This window comes from Chenopodium quinoa, unplaced genomic scaffold (genome assembly GCF_001683475.1).
Source record: "Chenopodium quinoa cultivar QQ74 unplaced genomic scaffold, ASM168347v1, whole genome shotgun sequence".
NCBI lineage: Eukaryota > Viridiplantae > Streptophyta > Magnoliopsida > Caryophyllales > Amaranthaceae > Chenopodium > Chenopodium quinoa.
In genome coordinates this window covers 1,807,753-1,826,203 of record NW_018743894.1, presented here as the reverse complement: position 1 = coordinate 1,826,203, position 18,451 = coordinate 1,807,753, and the positions used below count along the sequence as shown (strand labels likewise).

General features: G+C 35.7%; 1 protein-coding gene across 1 annotated transcript; it reads left to right on the top strand.

Annotated features, from left to right (window-relative positions):
* Positions 1 to 3,096: 3,096 nt before the first annotated feature.
* LOC110686831 (protein root UVB sensitive 6-like) lies at positions 3,097 to 18,134 on the top strand. The gene is made up of 13 exons (XM_021863418.1): positions 3,097 to 3,708; positions 4,202 to 4,300; positions 5,981 to 6,094; positions 7,258 to 7,329; positions 7,415 to 7,525; positions 8,027 to 8,146; positions 12,884 to 12,985; positions 13,074 to 13,146; positions 15,496 to 15,579; positions 16,315 to 16,379; positions 16,488 to 16,589; positions 16,680 to 16,862; positions 17,373 to 18,134. The coding sequence occupies exons 1-13, from the start codon at positions 3,352 to 3,354 to the stop codon at positions 17,430 to 17,432; spliced, it is 1,542 nt and encodes a 513-aa protein (XP_021719110.1). The 5' UTR covers positions 3,097 to 3,351; the 3' UTR covers positions 17,433 to 18,134.
* Positions 18,135 to 18,451: the final 317 nt, after the last annotated feature.

Genomic DNA, 18,451 nt, shown 5'->3' with positions numbered 1-18,451 from the left:
GATGAATTCAACCCTTAGTTAAATAAACCAAGGAACAAGTAACAAGTGTCACATGGTTGGGTGAGGAGCACTTTCCCACTTGGTCCCCAAGGCAACTTACATGCATTATGAGCCAACCATGTGTCACCCAACCTTGAGCCTCAAGTTGGGTTCGGTTGGGCTACTTTCTTTTGGCCCATGTCCATGACTCGTCACCCCGGGTCCACGGCCCCTTGCCACACGTGTCGCCACCGTGGCACGCTGCCACGTGGCATGATGCCACCTGGTGGCTGTCAACTTGGCGGCTGCCACATGGCGCACTACCACGTCACGCTCCTATTTGGCGCACACTTCTAGCCTTTTGTGTGGCTAGGATTTTACTTGTTACTTGAAGCATTTTCCCGTCTTGCCAAATCCTAAATTTTGGCTCGATATTTGAGATTCTCCAACGCTCGGTTTCGACGCTCCAAGCTCGAATTTCCGACGTCTAAATATTAATTACTCGGGCGACTCATTATTTTCTTTAGGATTAATTCGCCGTGTCGGTTCGTTCATTGCTTGGGTGTGACCCGAAGGGTTCAGTCAAGATTAAGCTGTAATAATAATTATGCATTAATATTACTGATCGGAAGCGGCCTCCGCTCAGGCATTCCGATCACTTGACCTTACTGAATATATTAGCTTTCTAATAATTTAGAACCCACTATCAGAAAAATACACTTGTTCGAAGGAAACCATTCCTTTTAGTTCCCACTCAGGATCATGAATAATGAACAAAGCTTGTTCCCCTAAGGAACATGACACACACTTGTTCCCAAAAGAAAATTGATAACCCTTTGTTCCTAAAAGGAACTTGATAAACCTTTGTTCCTAACAGGAACATGATAAATATTTACTTGATTTTCTTTGCTTGTTTTTGCCAAGTCTACAACACAAATTCTTCTATGTTCCTTCTCTGGAACTCCATTCATCTACGCACAGGAACTTTAATAAAAACATTAGTTAAGTTTGTTTGGGTCATCATCAAAACATTATAGAGGTCAACATAAACTAATCAAAGCAAATAAACAAGACATGATGAATTAAAGAAATTAAATTACTGAAAACAATAGAGAAGAAATCGTTACCAAAGTTAACGGAAATTATGAATTGAATTAAGCCAAGAGTTGTAGAGAGAAAAAACAAGAGAGAAGTTTAAGCTTAAGAGAAGATTAAACTTATGAAAGATAGGTAATTGTATCAAAAGCAACTAAAACGTATTTATACAAAACATCAAAATCCTAATAAAAATCTAAGTAAAAATCGTCAGAATTAACATCAAGACACGCGCCCGATCGGGCAAAGCACCGCCCGGCCGTGCCTGCCTTTTTCATCAGGGATACTTCTCTCGCGCCCGTTCAGGCGCGAGCTCGGGCGAAGGGCTTCTTATTCCTTCTTCCACCCCGCCTGGTCGGGCGCGCCTTAGGGCGAGGATGCCTGACCGGGCAAGGCCAACTGGGCACTTCTTTGGATTTCGATTAGGCCTTGATACTCAACCCAATCTGAATTTCCTCTAAGGGGCTTGAATACTCGGTGTCCAATGCCTTGGCTTCTCATATGTCGAGCCCTTAATCATCGGTTTGATGACCCAACCGGCCTTGGGCTACGAAAGATGGTCGTGCTCTTCCAATGCTCGTAGTTGCTCCAAATAATCCCGGGAAAATGCTCCAAGTGTGCAATTCCCTACAAAACTCAACCAAAACTACGAAAACACTAGAAAACAAAAATTAGTAATAAAAGTGGTTCTAAAGAGCCAAAAACACTACTAATTATGACCAAGGACGGGGGTTAAGTCGCTATATAAAATAGACATAACAATCACCAATATTTTAGAATTATATGTTGCATTAATATTCAACCAATTCAACATCTAATAGTTTGGAGCAAATTGAGTCTTTGTTTGCATGCCTTTGAGATCGCAGAAATCACTTTTAACTATAAGAATATAGTAGAGGCCAATACGGGCAAATGTGACTCCATGACTCACTTCGTACCATCATCCCCGATCCTCCTTTCAAGGTTTCGAACCATATGGAGTTAGTAATCTCATGGATTATGAGTGGAGTGTAACCTTCACGGGTCAATCGTTGTTGTCGTTGTCCCTTTATTGTGGTTGTCTTTTATGATCCGTAAACGATTTACAAGTTCCTTAAAAACTTTTTGGCGGCTCCCTACTTTCCTTGTCCCTAATTGTATAATGTCAATTCCCACTTCCTATGAATGCCAAACATATTCACACATGCTTTACGGTGCGCTTTGAGCGACGCCTACAAGACCGAAATCCTTGAATTTCAAAGACTGGGACTAGACCTGAATCTACAAGTCCGGGTCAGGTTCGGTCCCAACTGGTTCGAGTCAGATCGGTTTTCAGGTCCGATCCTGTTTATGTACACCCCTAACGCCACCTCCACCAGCGAACGACTCCACCTCCGCAAACGCCACCACCACCAGTGAAGCGAACACCTCCACTCTCCATCATCAATTTTCATTTTTCTAAAAATTTTAAAACTATAAAATACGACCTTTTTTCTTATTTTATGAAAATTCACCTCTTTTGCATTAATTGCAATGGTTTATGCAATTGATGTGAATATCTGATTTTAATTTGGATCTAGAAACAAGGAGGGACAGAGGAGAGAGAAAGAGAAGGGAAGAGAAGAAGACAAAAATAGTACGGGACGCACGAACTGTTGGTGCAGACCTCCGTACCTAATAGTTTGTGTTTATTATTCCCTCTGTTTTTAAATACTTGCTTCACTTATCTTTTCGGCCGTTTTTAAATACTTGATCTATTTCCTTATTTGGAAAGCTTATACAATATTTAACTAATTTCTCTTACCTTTTGAACCCACCATGATCATATTTTATTAATTTCATATTCTTTTTCCTCTAATCCTCTCCACTACTTTTGTTTTTTGTTTTTTTTTTTTTTTTAATAATTTTTTATTCCTCCACTTATCCTACTACCTCCTTATATTATTACTTTTTTCAATTTTTCCTAAAACTCCGCACAGGGAGAAATGGAGCAAGTACTTTAAAACGGAATGAGTTGTTTATTAATAAATAGTTTTTTTTTTAAAAAAAAAAAAATTAACACTTGGTGACTTGTCCATTCCCTGAACTTAAAAAAGCCAGCAACGTATTTAAAAGAAGTTTCCCTAATTTCCAAAAGTGGCCCTAATCTCACGTGTCCTTCAATATCGTTGAGAATTTGGGTAGGGCCAGCCACCTACACACCCACAAACACTCCTCCCTCTCATTCATAACTCGCACACCCTTCATTTCTCCCTTCCACTCTCCTATTTTCTCTCTCCTACCTCGAACTTGCCGTCAATGGCGCCTCTCAACCTTCGACAATCATCATCAACTGCGCAAACCCTTTCCTCTTCGTCGCAAGATGTGCGTCTTCTCGTCAGAGAAACCATTCGAATTAGCGCCAGTTTAGCCTCTGCTCCTTCGTCGCCTGCCAATTCTACGATTCCTCCCACTCTTCCTGCTGCTTTGGAGAGTAAGAATTTGAGGTTAGGCCTTGTTGAAGATGAGTACATTGATTCTAATTTGAGGTTGATTTGTTGCGAAGAGATCGATGGTCGGCGCTGGAAATATGTTGCTGAGAATGATTCCTTTGGAAAACTTAAAAAGGGGTCTATTCGTTCAGTTTCTTTGCAGACTCCTCTTTCTCCCACTGATGTACGATTTCATCTTATTTACAAATTATTATTTTATTTTTTTAATATTGTAAATTTGTGTTTTTTAGGTGTAGGCTGAAATTTTGGGAATGGTTAATGGAATCTATTGACATAATAGTCGAGTTTGACACTTAAACACGTAACTATGTCAGACACGAGTACCCGACACCGAGTAATATAGTTGGCTATTGCTTTTTGTTTTGTTAAATTTTGTTACCATTGTTTTCTTTATTTATTATTAGTGATTGTTATATGCCAGTATGTAATATGATTCCCTAAGAAATGTCGGCTGATTTTGATTTAATATAGAGAGTTTTGGGGCTTCCAAGTTGTTTTCTTCTGATTGATTTCATAGTTTCGTTTTTGGCAAGAGGAAACAAATTATCAATATTTTCGTATATATTTATTTACAAGTATTTTTGTTTGATTGATTGCATTTGTTGAATTGAAGTTTCATTTTGTGAAATTCATATATATATATATTTTTGGTGCAGGAATTAGTGTCATTTATACGATCCTATGTTGTTCCAGAAGGCTTTCCGGACAGTGTCTCACCTTCATACGTTCCATACATGACATGGAGGGCCCTAAAGGTATTCGGAATTTACAATGTTCAAAGATTTTCTGCATTGTAGATCGAATTTTGGAGATCTAATTTCAGTGTTCGAAAGGGTTTTCATTTCTCGATATTGAGGTTTTGCCTGCCATATCAACTCTTATTTCAAACTCTGTTCTAGGACTTTACATATTCTACTTCCTAAAAGTTTAGTTTGCTTCACTGATCTCACATCAACAAGATAGGAGCTTAAAAATTACTTCGTAAAAAGCTTGACAAGGAAATAGCCGCCTTTTTTTTTATTTACCTTATAAAAAACATATACTAGTATATATTAAATAAAAGGAAAAATTGACAAGAATAATCCCAATTTTGTCTCATTCGCCCAAAATAATTCCGACTTTGGTTTATTTTATAATAATCCGAACTTTGATATTAATTTGCTTCAAACAGTCCTAAGAGGTCATCTTACTTGTTATAACAAGTTAGATGACACGTGTCGTACCTAATTGGTCAAAAACTTTAAAATAAAATTAAAAAAGTTAATTTTTTAAAGAAAAATTTAAAAAATATTAATTATAAACTATTTAGAAAAACCAACCCACTAGCCCCAACCACCTTCTCCGCCACCCAGCCTGCCACCCAACCCCTGCCCTCCAGCTGTAGCAGCGCGCATACCCCCTCCATCCGTGCCGGCACCGCGCCGCTCCTCTCCCTCTTAACCACCAACCCTCCTCCCCCACAAAACCCTTTAAACCCAAAAGCCCACCATCACTTTCCTCCACTAGATCCTTCAACCTTTGCTTTCCTCCCATCGCCGCCGCTATTGTTCTCCACTCAATCGAGCCGCCGCTATTCTTCTCCTCTCTATTGAGTCGCTGATGTTCTTCTACACTCCATCGCAGATAATGTTGTGGCTCTTGTTATTGGGCTTTTGCGATGGGCGTATCTTGGTTTGGGTGCCGATAATCGGTCGTGTTTTGGTTACGGTGGTTGTGGTAGAGGTGGGTGTTGGGCTGTGGTGGTAGGATGGCGGAGGTGGGTTGGTGTTGGTGGCTCAGGGGAGGTAAGGTGGTGAACTAGTGGAGGTGGTTGGGTCGTTTGGTGTTGGTGGCTGGCTTAGTTTGCAAAATTAATTTGTTTTTTTATTTTTATTATTCAGTTTTAAATTACTTAATTGATATATTTTTTTTTTTTTTGAACAAAAAAAATTATTAATTGGTAACAAATAAATAAATAATAAAATAATCATGTTTTCAAAATAAAATTAAAATTAAATCATATGTTTGACCAATCACGTGGTGACACGTGTAAATTATTATTTTTTTTTATAAAATTTACCTACATAACAGGTTATCGGTTACTTGGGACTATTTACAACGGATTCATATCAAAGTTTGGATTATTAAAAAATAATCCAAAGTTGGGATTATTTTGGGCGAATGAGGGAAAGTTGGGATTTTTTTGACAATTTTTCCTAAATAAAATGGGTCACCTACTTGTTCATATCTTGTCTTAACCTCCCTCCGTATTCAATGGAATTTTTACAATTAAAAATCCCCACTTTATGATTTTAATTGACCAGCTTAAAATGATTTCACCATTTGAGGGCTTGTGATGTGATATTGCTATCTCTGTAGTCATAATTTAATTGTGACATATGAGATGTATTATTGGAACCATTTGTATGTCACTAATCTTGCAGTATTTTCTGTAGCATTTTTTTGGTGGAGCTATGGGTGTCTTTACAACACAAACACTGTTGACTTCTGTTGGAGTATCTAGAAGCAGAGCTACTCCTGGTGCTGTTGCTATCAATTGGATCCTTAAGGTATTTTAATCAATTAAATTGAGTTTAAAATGTTGAATGCTTTGTATTTCATCATAGATATGTATTCTTCCCTTTATAGTCTGCTGAAGGCTTTATTTTTACTTGAGTTTATGCTATATGTTTGTTTGACTCTTTTATTTAGAGTGATTTATTGAGGGCTTCTATTTAATTTCATTGTACTTATTGTCTACCAATAGGTCTTTTTGTGGTCATAATTCTATTGCTGAAGTGCATATTCTCTGTTTAGTATATTTAGGGAGGTCGATATCTTTAACATATAGGAGAAGATCATGCAAGGTGTAGATACTGTGAAAAAAATATTTCTGAATGTCCCAGCCTGAACCCTGAAGGTCTTATTTTTTTAATAGTAATGGGCTGTATAAAAACAACCATTGTTACAGAATCTAGTATCGGGGAGTAGTGTATTCTTCTGGGTGTTCTGTTTCAAAATCAATAGGTTTGTCATGCATGACCCTTGATTGGGAGAGATTTGCTTGTTTGTTAGTATGTTGGACTCTATAATCTTTGTAATTCACAATTATTTACTCTGTTTATATTATTGAATTTGATTGACGAAGACCAAGAAATAAGCATATATAATCTGAGGCAAGTGCCTTTAGTATGAGTACCATCATCATTGTTAGTCTTGTTGATGTGTGGTTGAAAAAAAATGTTTTCTTTAATTTCAGCTATACAGAATTCACCTTTTTTTTGCACATCAGACTTGATCTGAATGTATTATTTCTGATTTGATATGTTTTGATATTATTTCTTTGATTGCCCGATTCAACTAAACTTTGGTATGTTTTGAAAATGTATAAAATGAGTTCTTATTAGATTTTCTTAATGTGCCTTTTCCAAATATGTAATTTTCATGATTCTTTTCATTACTAAACTAATATGTTCAGCAATAAAAATAAAAAAAAAGTCATAAAATTTACTAATTTGAACTTGTGATCTAATCTGAAATAAGTAATAAAGTATTGAAATAGGGTGAACTAAACAGAACCGACTACTTATTACTTTGAAGTATACTCGACTTTTAGTAGTTTATTCAAGTTGTCGTTCCTTGTAAATTTGGGCCATTAATCTTGGAATATTTTTCTATAATTTGATTTTAAGGGAATCATAGGGGTCTTTGTTGATACAATTGTAATGTGTAGGATGGTGCTGGCCGGGTTGGAAAAATGCTCTTTGCTCGACAAGGAAAGAAATTTGACTATGATTTGAAACAAGTAGGTATCTCTCCCTTTTCTGTTTGTTTTGTGTGTAAATGTGACTAATATTCTTTGCTTTCATGTGATCAACTAATCCTTTCAGCTTAGATTCTCTGGTGATCTATTGATGGAATTGGGAGCTGGGATAGAGCTGGCAACTGCTGCAATGCCAAATTTGTTTCTGCCTTTGGCTTGTGCTGCCAATGTAGCTAAGGTTAGATTAGATACTTAGGACGCCACTTGCTACTTTGTTCGTCTTCAAAAAAATGAATTGTGAATTAGCTGAATTTGATTGGTAGTCTATTGCATAGATGTCTGTCTTTACGCATATAGTTGCACTTTTGTACATGCAGATTGATTGTTATTGGCCAAACTTGAACCTTTCAATCTTGTGCAGTTTATAACGTGTTTGATTAACTGTTAAGGATACTATTCAAAATTGACAGAGCTACTTTGATTTTTTTCCTCTGTTTAGCTCTCATAGCTGCAATCATGCTATTTGTGCTGATAGAGCAAGGAGGCTAGATTTTCTACTTTGCACATTGAACCTGTTGGTGCTTGTGAAACATAGTGAATGATTATCTGAGCCGATATTCTTTGTTTGGTTACTCTGCATTACTCTTTCTCTTCTTTGTCTTGATTGAAGCAATTTGTATGCCTGTTATTTCTTTCTATGCCATGGCTAATCATTTTAAAATGCTTGTCTCCCTGACAGAATGTTGGTGCTGTTACGTCAACATCTACTCGTACTCCAATTTACAAAGCATTTGCTAAGGGTGAGAATATTGGAGATGTTACTGCTAAAGGCGAATGTGTTGGCAACATTGCAGATCTGGTATGCTCTGTGCTGTGGTTCATTTTAATGCTTCTTGCACTTTTGTAATCAGAAGTATGGGAATATGCTCCAGTCCTTTTTAGAGATATGAATACGAAGTATATCTTTGTCATCATACCTGCAGTTTGTTGCTATGAGAGTTACATAGCAATATAGCATTACTTGCTGATGACAGATTTTGAGCCTGAGCATCTAAGAATGCGAAGACCAGAGTTTCCATGTGAGCCATGAAGCTTTTAATTTCTATCTAATAATCGTATTATCATATTAATCAGTCAACTTGAAGAATTATTGTTGCTGAGCCTTTCATTGTGGTGTTTGCCGAATTTTTTTAGTGACCTGTTAATTGTGGAGACAAAGTATAGGACAAGGGAGAGAGAAATCTGACGCTAGATTGCATGACAAAATTCACTGCTTTACCCAGAAAGAGTTGAAATGAAGCATTAGCTATAGTATTTTAGCTTGATTTGGGCAAGTAGGAGGGGACTCTGGATGTTTTGGGCAAGTGAAGTCCAAACTAGTCTATGAAAACTTGCTGTGAATTTGGTTATTGGTGCCATGCATCCATAGGTTAGAAACTCAGCTGCATTCCACATATCGCCTGATATGAAAAAGAAGAACAAAGATCTATTTTTGAGGAATTTTTGTGAGTTTTTGAGAGCAAGAAAAATAAAGATATGATCGTGGATCAAGATCTAAGCTAAAATAATCAACACAAAGTACGATTATCTAGCAAAATAACTTGATTCACTAGTCACATAGTCTAGAGAAACAAGGGTTTCAATCTAATCAACCACAAAGTTTGATAAAGATTGAGATTTTACCACAAAGGAGAGATCACAAAGAACTCAAAGAAGAGAAAAACTCTCATAATTTCAATATTCAAAACAAGTCTCCTCTATTACATCATAAAGTAACTCCTTTTATAAGGAGACACTAGTACATGAAATAAAACCCTTAACTTCATTAAATCTAAACCATACAAAATGGAAGGCTAGGATTAATTACAAGATAATAACTGATAAAAAATACTACCTAAGTCACATCCCACATACGAGGAAAATCATCTAAATAATTCAAATCAAGCTAAAATATTTTCCGATCTTGATCAAGTCAACAATAGTCAATTTGGCCCAAAAGTAGTGTCCTTGCTCTCGCATCAAACTCCTCCTCTTCAAAAGAAATTGTCCTCAATTCCTAGAGGTAATATCAATCCGACATGATCAAGCGAATGGAGATATTATTTATTGAAAGCAAATAAACATCACCCATAACCAAGAAGCATCATCAACAAACCTCCCGGATCAAACACCCAAATAACAAATCCAAGAGTGTAATAATATAGAACCAAGGAGTACATCACCCAAACAAAGACACAATTAAGATGTCCAAGCGTACTTCTCCACTCTCCCAAAATGAAATCACCATTCTTAGTTAAGCCCAATGTAGAAATGAATTCACATGTTCGCTTGTTAATACTTGCTCCCGCATAGTAATAACAATCATTGAGTAGAGACACATGCGATGGAAAACAAGGTAACATTTGAAAGGGAACATTAAGTTCAAATTCAATTTCTTCATAAAAAATAGGGGGTCCAACAAAATCAATTTGATCATCAAAGACGGAGCCAAGATTATCCCTTTCTACAAACAATTCCAATCCCATTGTCCAATAACTCATATGAACAACTTGCAATCTCAAATGATGACAATAATAATAAATCCAGAGTAAATGTCGAAATTGAGCACGTTTACCAAACTGTCCTGTCAGTATTTCTGAACACCCGCTCCTACAATTGAAGCGTCCGCTCCTCACTATAGAGTGCTCGAAACTGCTGTTTACACTATAACTGGTAGCGATCTGATTTTCAGACTATCACCAATCATTCGTTGCTGGTGGAAGAGCTACGAACAAGGGCGTTATAGGTGGCCTTGAGGGCGGTGCATGAACACAACTGATATGGGATTGTTCGAAAATGGAAGAGTGGTTCAATATTTTTGCGGGTCTTCGAATTTCTGGGTGAAATCAAAAGAAAATGGTGATTGACGATGGGTTTTCGCTGGAAATAATGGATGGGCCGGGCAAAAATGTTAAATGTCGTAGCAAAAGAAGGAAATATTGGAATGTTAGATTGGTGGGTAATGATGATGATAATAGATAATTGATGAGATAATAATGAAAGTGGTTTTGCTAAAGAAAGTGGAAGAAGCAGCAAACTCACTAACTTCTGGGGTAGTAAATACGAACAGCAACAAGAGGATTTCCTTATTTTTTTTTTGGTTGGATCAAAAGGTTAATAACCTTTGGCTCATGATACCAAATCCAAGAGTGTAATAATATAGAACCAAGGAGTACATCACCCAAACAAAGACACAATTAAGTATGTCCAAGCGTACTTCTCCACTCTCCCAAAATGAAATCACCATTCTTAGTTAAGCCCAATGTAGAAATGAATTCACATGTTCGCTTGTTAATACTTGCTCCCACATAGTAATAACAATCATTGAGTAATTTTTGAGGAACAAAGATCTATTTTTGAGGAATTTTTGTGAGTTTTTGAGTGCAAGAAAAATAAAGATATGATCTTGGATCAAGATCTAAGCTAAAATAATCAACACAAAGTAAGATTATCTAGCAAAATAACTTGATTCACTAGTCACATAGTCTAGAGAAACAAGGGTTTCAATCTAATCAACCACAAAGTTTGATAAAGATTGAGATTTTACCACAAAGGAGAGATTACAAAGAACTCAAAGAAGAGAAAACCTCTCATAATTTCAATATTCAAAACAAGTCTCCTCTATTACATCATAAAGTAACTCCTTTTATAAGGAGGCACTAGTACATGAAATAAAACCCTAAACTTCATTAAATCTAAACCATACAAAATGGAAGGCTAGGATTAATTACAAGATAATAACTGATAAAAAATACTACCTAAGTCACATCCCACCTACGAGGAAAATCATCTAAATAATTCAAATCAAGCTCAAATTTTTCCGATCTTGATCAAGTCAACAATAGTCAATTTGGCCCAAAAGTAGTGTCCATGCTCTCGCATCATCGCCTGTGTTGTTATATAATTTTAGAATGTCGAACTGAAATTTCTAGACGTGATACAGGGTGAATTAGATAATGGCACTTTGGAGATTATTTTCACCTAAGGAACCTCTTTGTTCTTAATCTGTATCACCCTGTATCACGTCTAGATAATGAGCCCTACATCTCTATAAAATTGATTCTTCAAATGAAAAATGAAACTTACAGTATCCTTGACTTGCAAAGCACATGCAAGAAGCCTATTAATCTAGGTATGCATGTCCGTGCAAAGGTGCCTCTAATTTTGAGCCCTATCTCTTTGATATGTACCACTACAGCCTTCGGAAGAATATCAGCCTTTGAAGTTTCAGAAAGAACGATTTAGATAATGGCACTTTGGAGATTGGGCACAGAGTTGGGGGGGGGGGGGATGAAGAAAGCATACCGGGTTTGTCTAAAGATCGAGTAAGGGGATCAATATGAGAAAAGTTTGACGTGTGCTTGAATTATCAAAGTTATCCCTGTATCTATTTGAACTTCAATCAAATTGAAAATAAAGCTATCGTTGACCTACAAATTTGCAAAGCACATGCAAGATGCCTATAAAATCAAGTTATGCAATATGCATGTTCCTGCACTGGTGTCTGAAATTTGGAGCTCTAACACATCTCTTGGATATGTAATTATGTTTCAGTTCAACCATGTCTGTGGCTGACTAACATTACAGTTGCAGCTGTGGAAGAAGACAAAGATAACTTTGCATTCTGCATCCTTCTAGCAATATGCCTGTGGTAAAATCGTGAGCCAGCTGCCTTTATCTCATTGGGGAGGCAATGCTCTAGGGTAGATTAATTTCACCTAAGGAACCTCTTTGTTCTATCTCCTCTTTAACTAATATGAAGATTTGTTCCCTTGTGGCGATCATGCTTTTTTTTTTGTTTTTTGTTTTGTTGTTTTTTTTTTTTTTTTTTTTCTCTTTTCCCTTTTTGTTAATGAAACAATCAATATAGGAGCTATTTGGCTCACACAAAAGAAAAGAAAAAGAACAATAAAGGGAAATAAAATAAGGAAATATTATACAATATGATAGAGGAAAAGAAACAAGAAAGACGGTTGAATACTTTTGTTTAATTTGAGTGGAAAAACAATGATTATATTCTTATATTTGGTTTGGTGATCTAAATATAAAAAAAAAAAAATACAATTGCCTTTCTCCAATTTTATCTACCTCAAATTCACTCACAACCTAGCTGCTCTCTACATTGTCTCCCCCACGGTCTTACCAAAAGTCACTCAACCCACCCATAACCTTTACTTATTTTCTCCCTAACTTCTCTCATCTCCTCCCAACTATTTCTCTTATGTCCAACACCACTGATTGTTTCATTCTTTGTGGTCCATTCTAACCATTGCCATATCCAATTTTAGCAAGAACATGAAGCTGGTATTCTCTCATAGACTTTTTACACCAATCATGTTTTTAGTAACTGCAGTTTGTTCTTGAGAACAATGGTTTGGATTGTTCTCTTAATGATCTCTTTAACTTTTGAATTTTCATTCAATGAGCATTCATGTAATTTGGTTGCAATACATTTGTGTTATTGCATTTATGAATGGTGTATGCCACTTTCTTTTTTTTGTTTTTGCTATTCCACAAATCTTCTTAGCACATTGGGAACTAAATGTTTGCTATGCAGTTGGGAACTGGACTGAGCATCATGCTATCAAAAAGGAACCCATCTTTGGTTACAACATTTGCCTTTCTTTCATGTGGTTATGTTCTGAGCTCTTATCAAGAGGTTCGGTGGCTATCCTAGCTTAGTTTTGTCCTTGTCTCTTATACGAGAATTTAAATGTCCTCACAATTATATTTTGGCTTTCTAACAGGTGAAGTCTGTTGTACTACACACGTTGAACAGGGCAAGATTTACTGTGGCAGTGGATTCTTTCATTAAAACTGGTATGAATTAGTCATGCTGTTTTGTTTTGATAATTTGGTTCAAGTATATATTACTCAAAAAACTTATTCAACCTAATTACTACCAAGTTCCATCAAACCTTCTAGTAAGGTCACACTGGCACAAAAGAGAAAATACAGCTCCATCGCTGACTGTTATGAGTCTTATGACTATGCATCATTGTTTAGAATGTACAACCAGCAATTATCACTATCTGTAATCACAGATCTTGTACTTTTTGCTAAGTATAATTTATAGTGGGAACTTTCTTTTTTCAAAAGTCAAAAGCCTTCATGTATTGCAGCCCATATACTATACGTAGCAGCGGCTACAAGCCTACAATAGCCAACTGCCAACCACATACCCTTTTGAATTTACCGCTGCTTCTCTTTTGAATCTGCCTCACAAACCCTAGAAAAAACATTTCTTTACTTGACATGCCAGTCCAGCTTTTCAGCTTCAGTCAGCTCTTCAGACAATGTCTCATCACTCTTGCCACAAACCAAACACACCTTGTCCACAGAGTCCAGTCTTGAACTATCTAGCTTTCAATTGTAACCCTTGTTGGACAAGCTTCCAACTAATTATTCTGTGTTTTGTTATACTCGTCCTGTTGCATAAACCTCTATACCATTACACCAAAATTGTTTTATCAGCTTCCTGTTGACATCCTTAACAGAATAAGACCTGAGTATTCAGAAGGGAATTTCTATCATTGAAATCTCTCAACTCTCTCAATAGCTCTTTGATAGAACATTATTTTTTTTTGGAGCTCCATCCACTTTCAGGCTTGGGATGGTACTACCACTCGTCAGAATTCTTATGTAGATGGCATTGACCCATCAAAATCACATTGAATCTTGATTGGTGGCAATGGCCTACACATAATTCAAGGGCTGCAATATTCCAGGCTTGATTTTTTGTAATTCTGAGTCTACTATCCCCTTTTTTTTGGATAAGTCCAAACCTCTGACCAGGCAACATACCCAGGCTTTGAACAAAAAGGTAAGCACCTTGCCGTAAGAATACAATCATAGAATTAATGTAATCTATCACATGTTTAGGAAAAATACCTGTGCTCAGTAAACGTGAAGCCTCATGAGCTCTAACTTTTTATGTGGAAATCTTGCAGCGAATTATATCTATAAGACTATAACCCTACACTTTAATCCTACCCATCAGCTTATTTAGTAACAAACTGATATCAAACATTAGCTGTTAGCTTATTGTATCAGCTGTTTTTGACTTTTTGATTTTGTGTTTGGTAAATGTTGGTTAGCTAATAATATCTTAAGTGTGTATAATGACATCAAAATAATTTGTTTTTGAATTGTTTAGTGTATTTATTTTATTTTTACTTTTTTTGTTATTGATATAGACTCATATGGAGATGTATTAGTCTATTATGTATTTTAAAAATTATGTACCATATTTATTTAAATTTTTTTCTTATATATTTTATAAATAAGAATCACTTTTATAAGGGAATAAAAGGACATATTTAAGATTAATTCATTTAACTCTTACTCCATATATAAAAGGAAGAAATTAAAATTGGCACTCCCTATCATTCAATTCCTTGAGACTTTTAACCACTTCTCTAAGCATGTATATTATCTCTACAAAAAAAATGAAAAAAAATAAAATAAAATAAAAAATATTTTTTTTATTCTGTTTTTCAATTTTTAAATTCCCTTAAAACCATTTCCAATTCCTATCCTCCTCTTAATATTTTAGACCTCTTGGTCTCATGCATGCAAAAATAATTTGAGTATTTATTTTATGATTTTGAGTTGTTCTTATAGTATAATTTAAAATAAATCAACATATTTTCATCTTATAGGATAAATTCTCCCCTTTTCTTGATGAATGTATTTTTACGATGGTGTAGCTCAAACTCATTGCTATAGAATTTGATTTGATGTAAAAAAAATTATGATTGTTTTGGGGCTGTTATGAAATTTCTTGTTCTAATCTTGAAGTATGGAGCCAATGGAGGAACAAGGTAGATATTTGGATAAACCTGTAATTTCCCCCTCAAACCTCCAAACCTCTTGTTTCAAAATGCTGCTATAATAAGCTTTTTGGTACCAAATAACTCTTGCAAAATTATTTTAACCAAATAGTAAAATGAGCTGTTTGACGGTTAAACCACTAATTTTGGCATAACCTCTAATTCTACCCAAAACACTTCTATTCAAACAGGTCCTTAGTCGTTCCCCTGGAAGCAAACTTTTGGGATGTTTTGTGTATTGTTATATTTGCTAAACTGCAGTTTTTCGGTGGTATATTCCTTACCTTATTAAGCAATGGTACAATATTATTTCTAATCATGTACTATGTTCTTGTAGGGCGTGTTCCTTCTCTGAAAGAAGGAAATTTAAAGGAAAGCGTTTTTTCATTTCCATGGGTACATGATAGCTCGGTTCAACTTGGTATGATGAATCTTCATAATTTATAGTTGGGTTTTTCTATATATATAGTAACCCTTTTTTTTTCACTTTTTCTACGTTGTGCCCCAACATATATCACTTTCTACACTGTAACCCCAATATATTTTTTGTTTCCATACGGTAACCTTGCCGTTATCCTACCGTTATAAAATTCCGTTAGTGGGGCCCACTCTCCATTATTAATATTTTTTTTATCGATTTGCGCGTTGAAAAATATTCCGTCAAAGGTTTCGGGGACTATTTTGGCCCTTAGGTGTCCAAATTGAGCTCAGATTTGGCAAAAAAATAACGTAAATATCTCGTTTTGCTTATTAAGAAATGTCTCAATTTATGTGTTCACATTTTAACACACAAAACAACGCATTTACGTTATAATTTTTTTTTTTGTGAAATTTGAGTTCAATTTGGACTCTTAAGGGCCAAAATAGCCCCCAAAACCTTTTGACGGAATATTTTTAAACGCTCAAATCGATAAAAAAATTATTAATAAATGGAGAGTGGGCCCCACTAATAGAATTTTTTAACGTGAGGATAACGACAAGGTTACCATATGTAATCAAAAAGTATATTAGGGTTACAGTATAGAAAGTAATATATGTTGGGCCACAACATAGAAAAGTGAAAAAAACAGGGTTACTATATAGAAAAACCCTTTATAGTCTTTGTCCCTGTAATTTTCCAACTTATGGTGGAAACTTGAGCTGTCGAATTTGATAGGTTGTAAATTCAAGGATGCATTCCAAGATCCAGGTTTATATATTGCACTAGAGCCCCTCTTTGAGGTACATATTATAACGCACTTTTCTTTGTGGATGATTTGTTTATTAATATATTAGTTTTCACAACTTTTTTTGGAATCCTTACCTACATTCTCAATTACTTTTGTGCAGAGGGAGAGATATGTGGTGACCTACAATCCTGTAAAGAACAAAGTATGTGCATTGCTCAAGGATCAAGCAAAGCCTGAAGACATCTTAAAAGCGGCATTCCATGTAAGTGACTCTGAGGGTTTCTTTATTGTTGCATTACTTCGTTCCTTTAGGTATACTTGAAAATAATCTTCTGGAGTTTCACCTTTGCAGGGTTATGTACTTAACTATTCTATTCGATCATCAGTAAAAAAGCAGAGTGCTTCTGGGAAGAAGTGTGGGCATGATTACTTAGGCACTATAGCCATGCCTGGAAATATTGAGTCTCTTGTGGCTGAATCCTGCAAGATGGTTTCATCTACTTATGGTCTGTTCAAGTACAAAGCTGCTGAACAGGTAACTTGAAGGAAACTTCGTCTTGATATATTGTGTTATCTGTTTCTATTACTTGTATTGGATTAAGATCATTTATTAATATATATGTTGTTGAGCACTTATATTTTTCTTGCTTTTACTTTTACTTTTACTTTTGACTTCTGTCGAATTTTCTATGCTGCTTCATGCATGCAATTGTCTAAGGATGTGTGTGGTCTCTAATGATGCATAGTTTTATTGTAGAATCTTATATGGAACTTCTGGTTCATTTTGGTGTATCGGTGACAAAAATTATGTTCTAGAATTTGTTTGTGTTTCCCTGATAATTTTAATTTGTGTCTTAAGACTTGCGTAGGATATAGATTCCTTGTAAGATATATAAAAATTTCATATTGAGAGTTATTCATCTAATTGCATCTCATATTGGCTGTTAAAAGTGATGTGTTGCGTAGTGCTTGTTACTTTGTGAGTTGTTACCCCTACCCTATTTTAATTGCTTCGGACATTGATTGGTAGCTTTATCTATGACAGGGATGGGTAATGTCCGAATCACTTCTTAATCCTGGGCGTGCCCGGTTGTGTCCAGAATAAGGTTGAACCACTTGTTTTCATGAGATGGAAACTAATTGAAATCTTGGCTCGGAATAAACCTTGTCATGATAATGGGTGCTTGCATGACAGACCAAGTCCTCATGAGTCATGACCAAGGTTCAAGGAGAATCTGTCGCTGCTAACATTGTGATTGATGTTGCAACCTATATATAATGGGTTTTGTCATTGGGGGAAATGGTTGTGATCTGTTGGAAGATTGATCATTCTGATCTAGTGGAAGTTTGTAGATTTCCACATTTCAATATGTAGACGTGAGGCCTAAAAGCAGTAATATGGTTATGAAAGCTGTTTTAGAATGTATATGTTTTAAGCTCGTCTTTCTCCCTCACTGTATCTATTGCTTAGTTTGGTCTGCTGTGTTCAAATTTAATACACAAAGATGTTGCTGGAGGGTGGGAGGGCGCACGATTTTGACAGCACTGAAGGTGATGACTTTTAAGGTAGACATTTTGGATTGGCTTTTCCTTTTTAAAGAACTTCCAACGTGAAGCAATTGTAAAGAACGATCAAGATGGAATTTGGGAATAACGGGAATAAGGAATGCAACCAAGATGATTATATTTATACAACCAAATTTTGATTCCTGTACTATTGCTTTCAGTCCAGTCTATTTACTTTGGCATAGATAATGTAGTCTATTTACATTTGAATATATTGTGAACTAGTTTTGGCTCTCTTTAATGGTGCAGTTTTATCTTCCATGGATTTAAATCTGCCTGAACTCTGAAGTACTTCCTGCGTTTTCTTTTACTTGCAACACTTTCCTAAAAAGGAAATGTCACAATACTTCCAACACATTATAAAAGGAAAGTTACTTTAGGGAAAAATTATACTATATTCCTTATTTAAAGCATATGGCCCATTAAATTACACTCCTAACAACAACTCATCCTATTTTAAAGTTAATTATATCCTGTAAATCCCACCTTTCTTAATTACTGCGCTAAAAGGTGTGTTGCATCTAAAAGAAAATGGAGGAAGTATAAAGTTATTCCAAA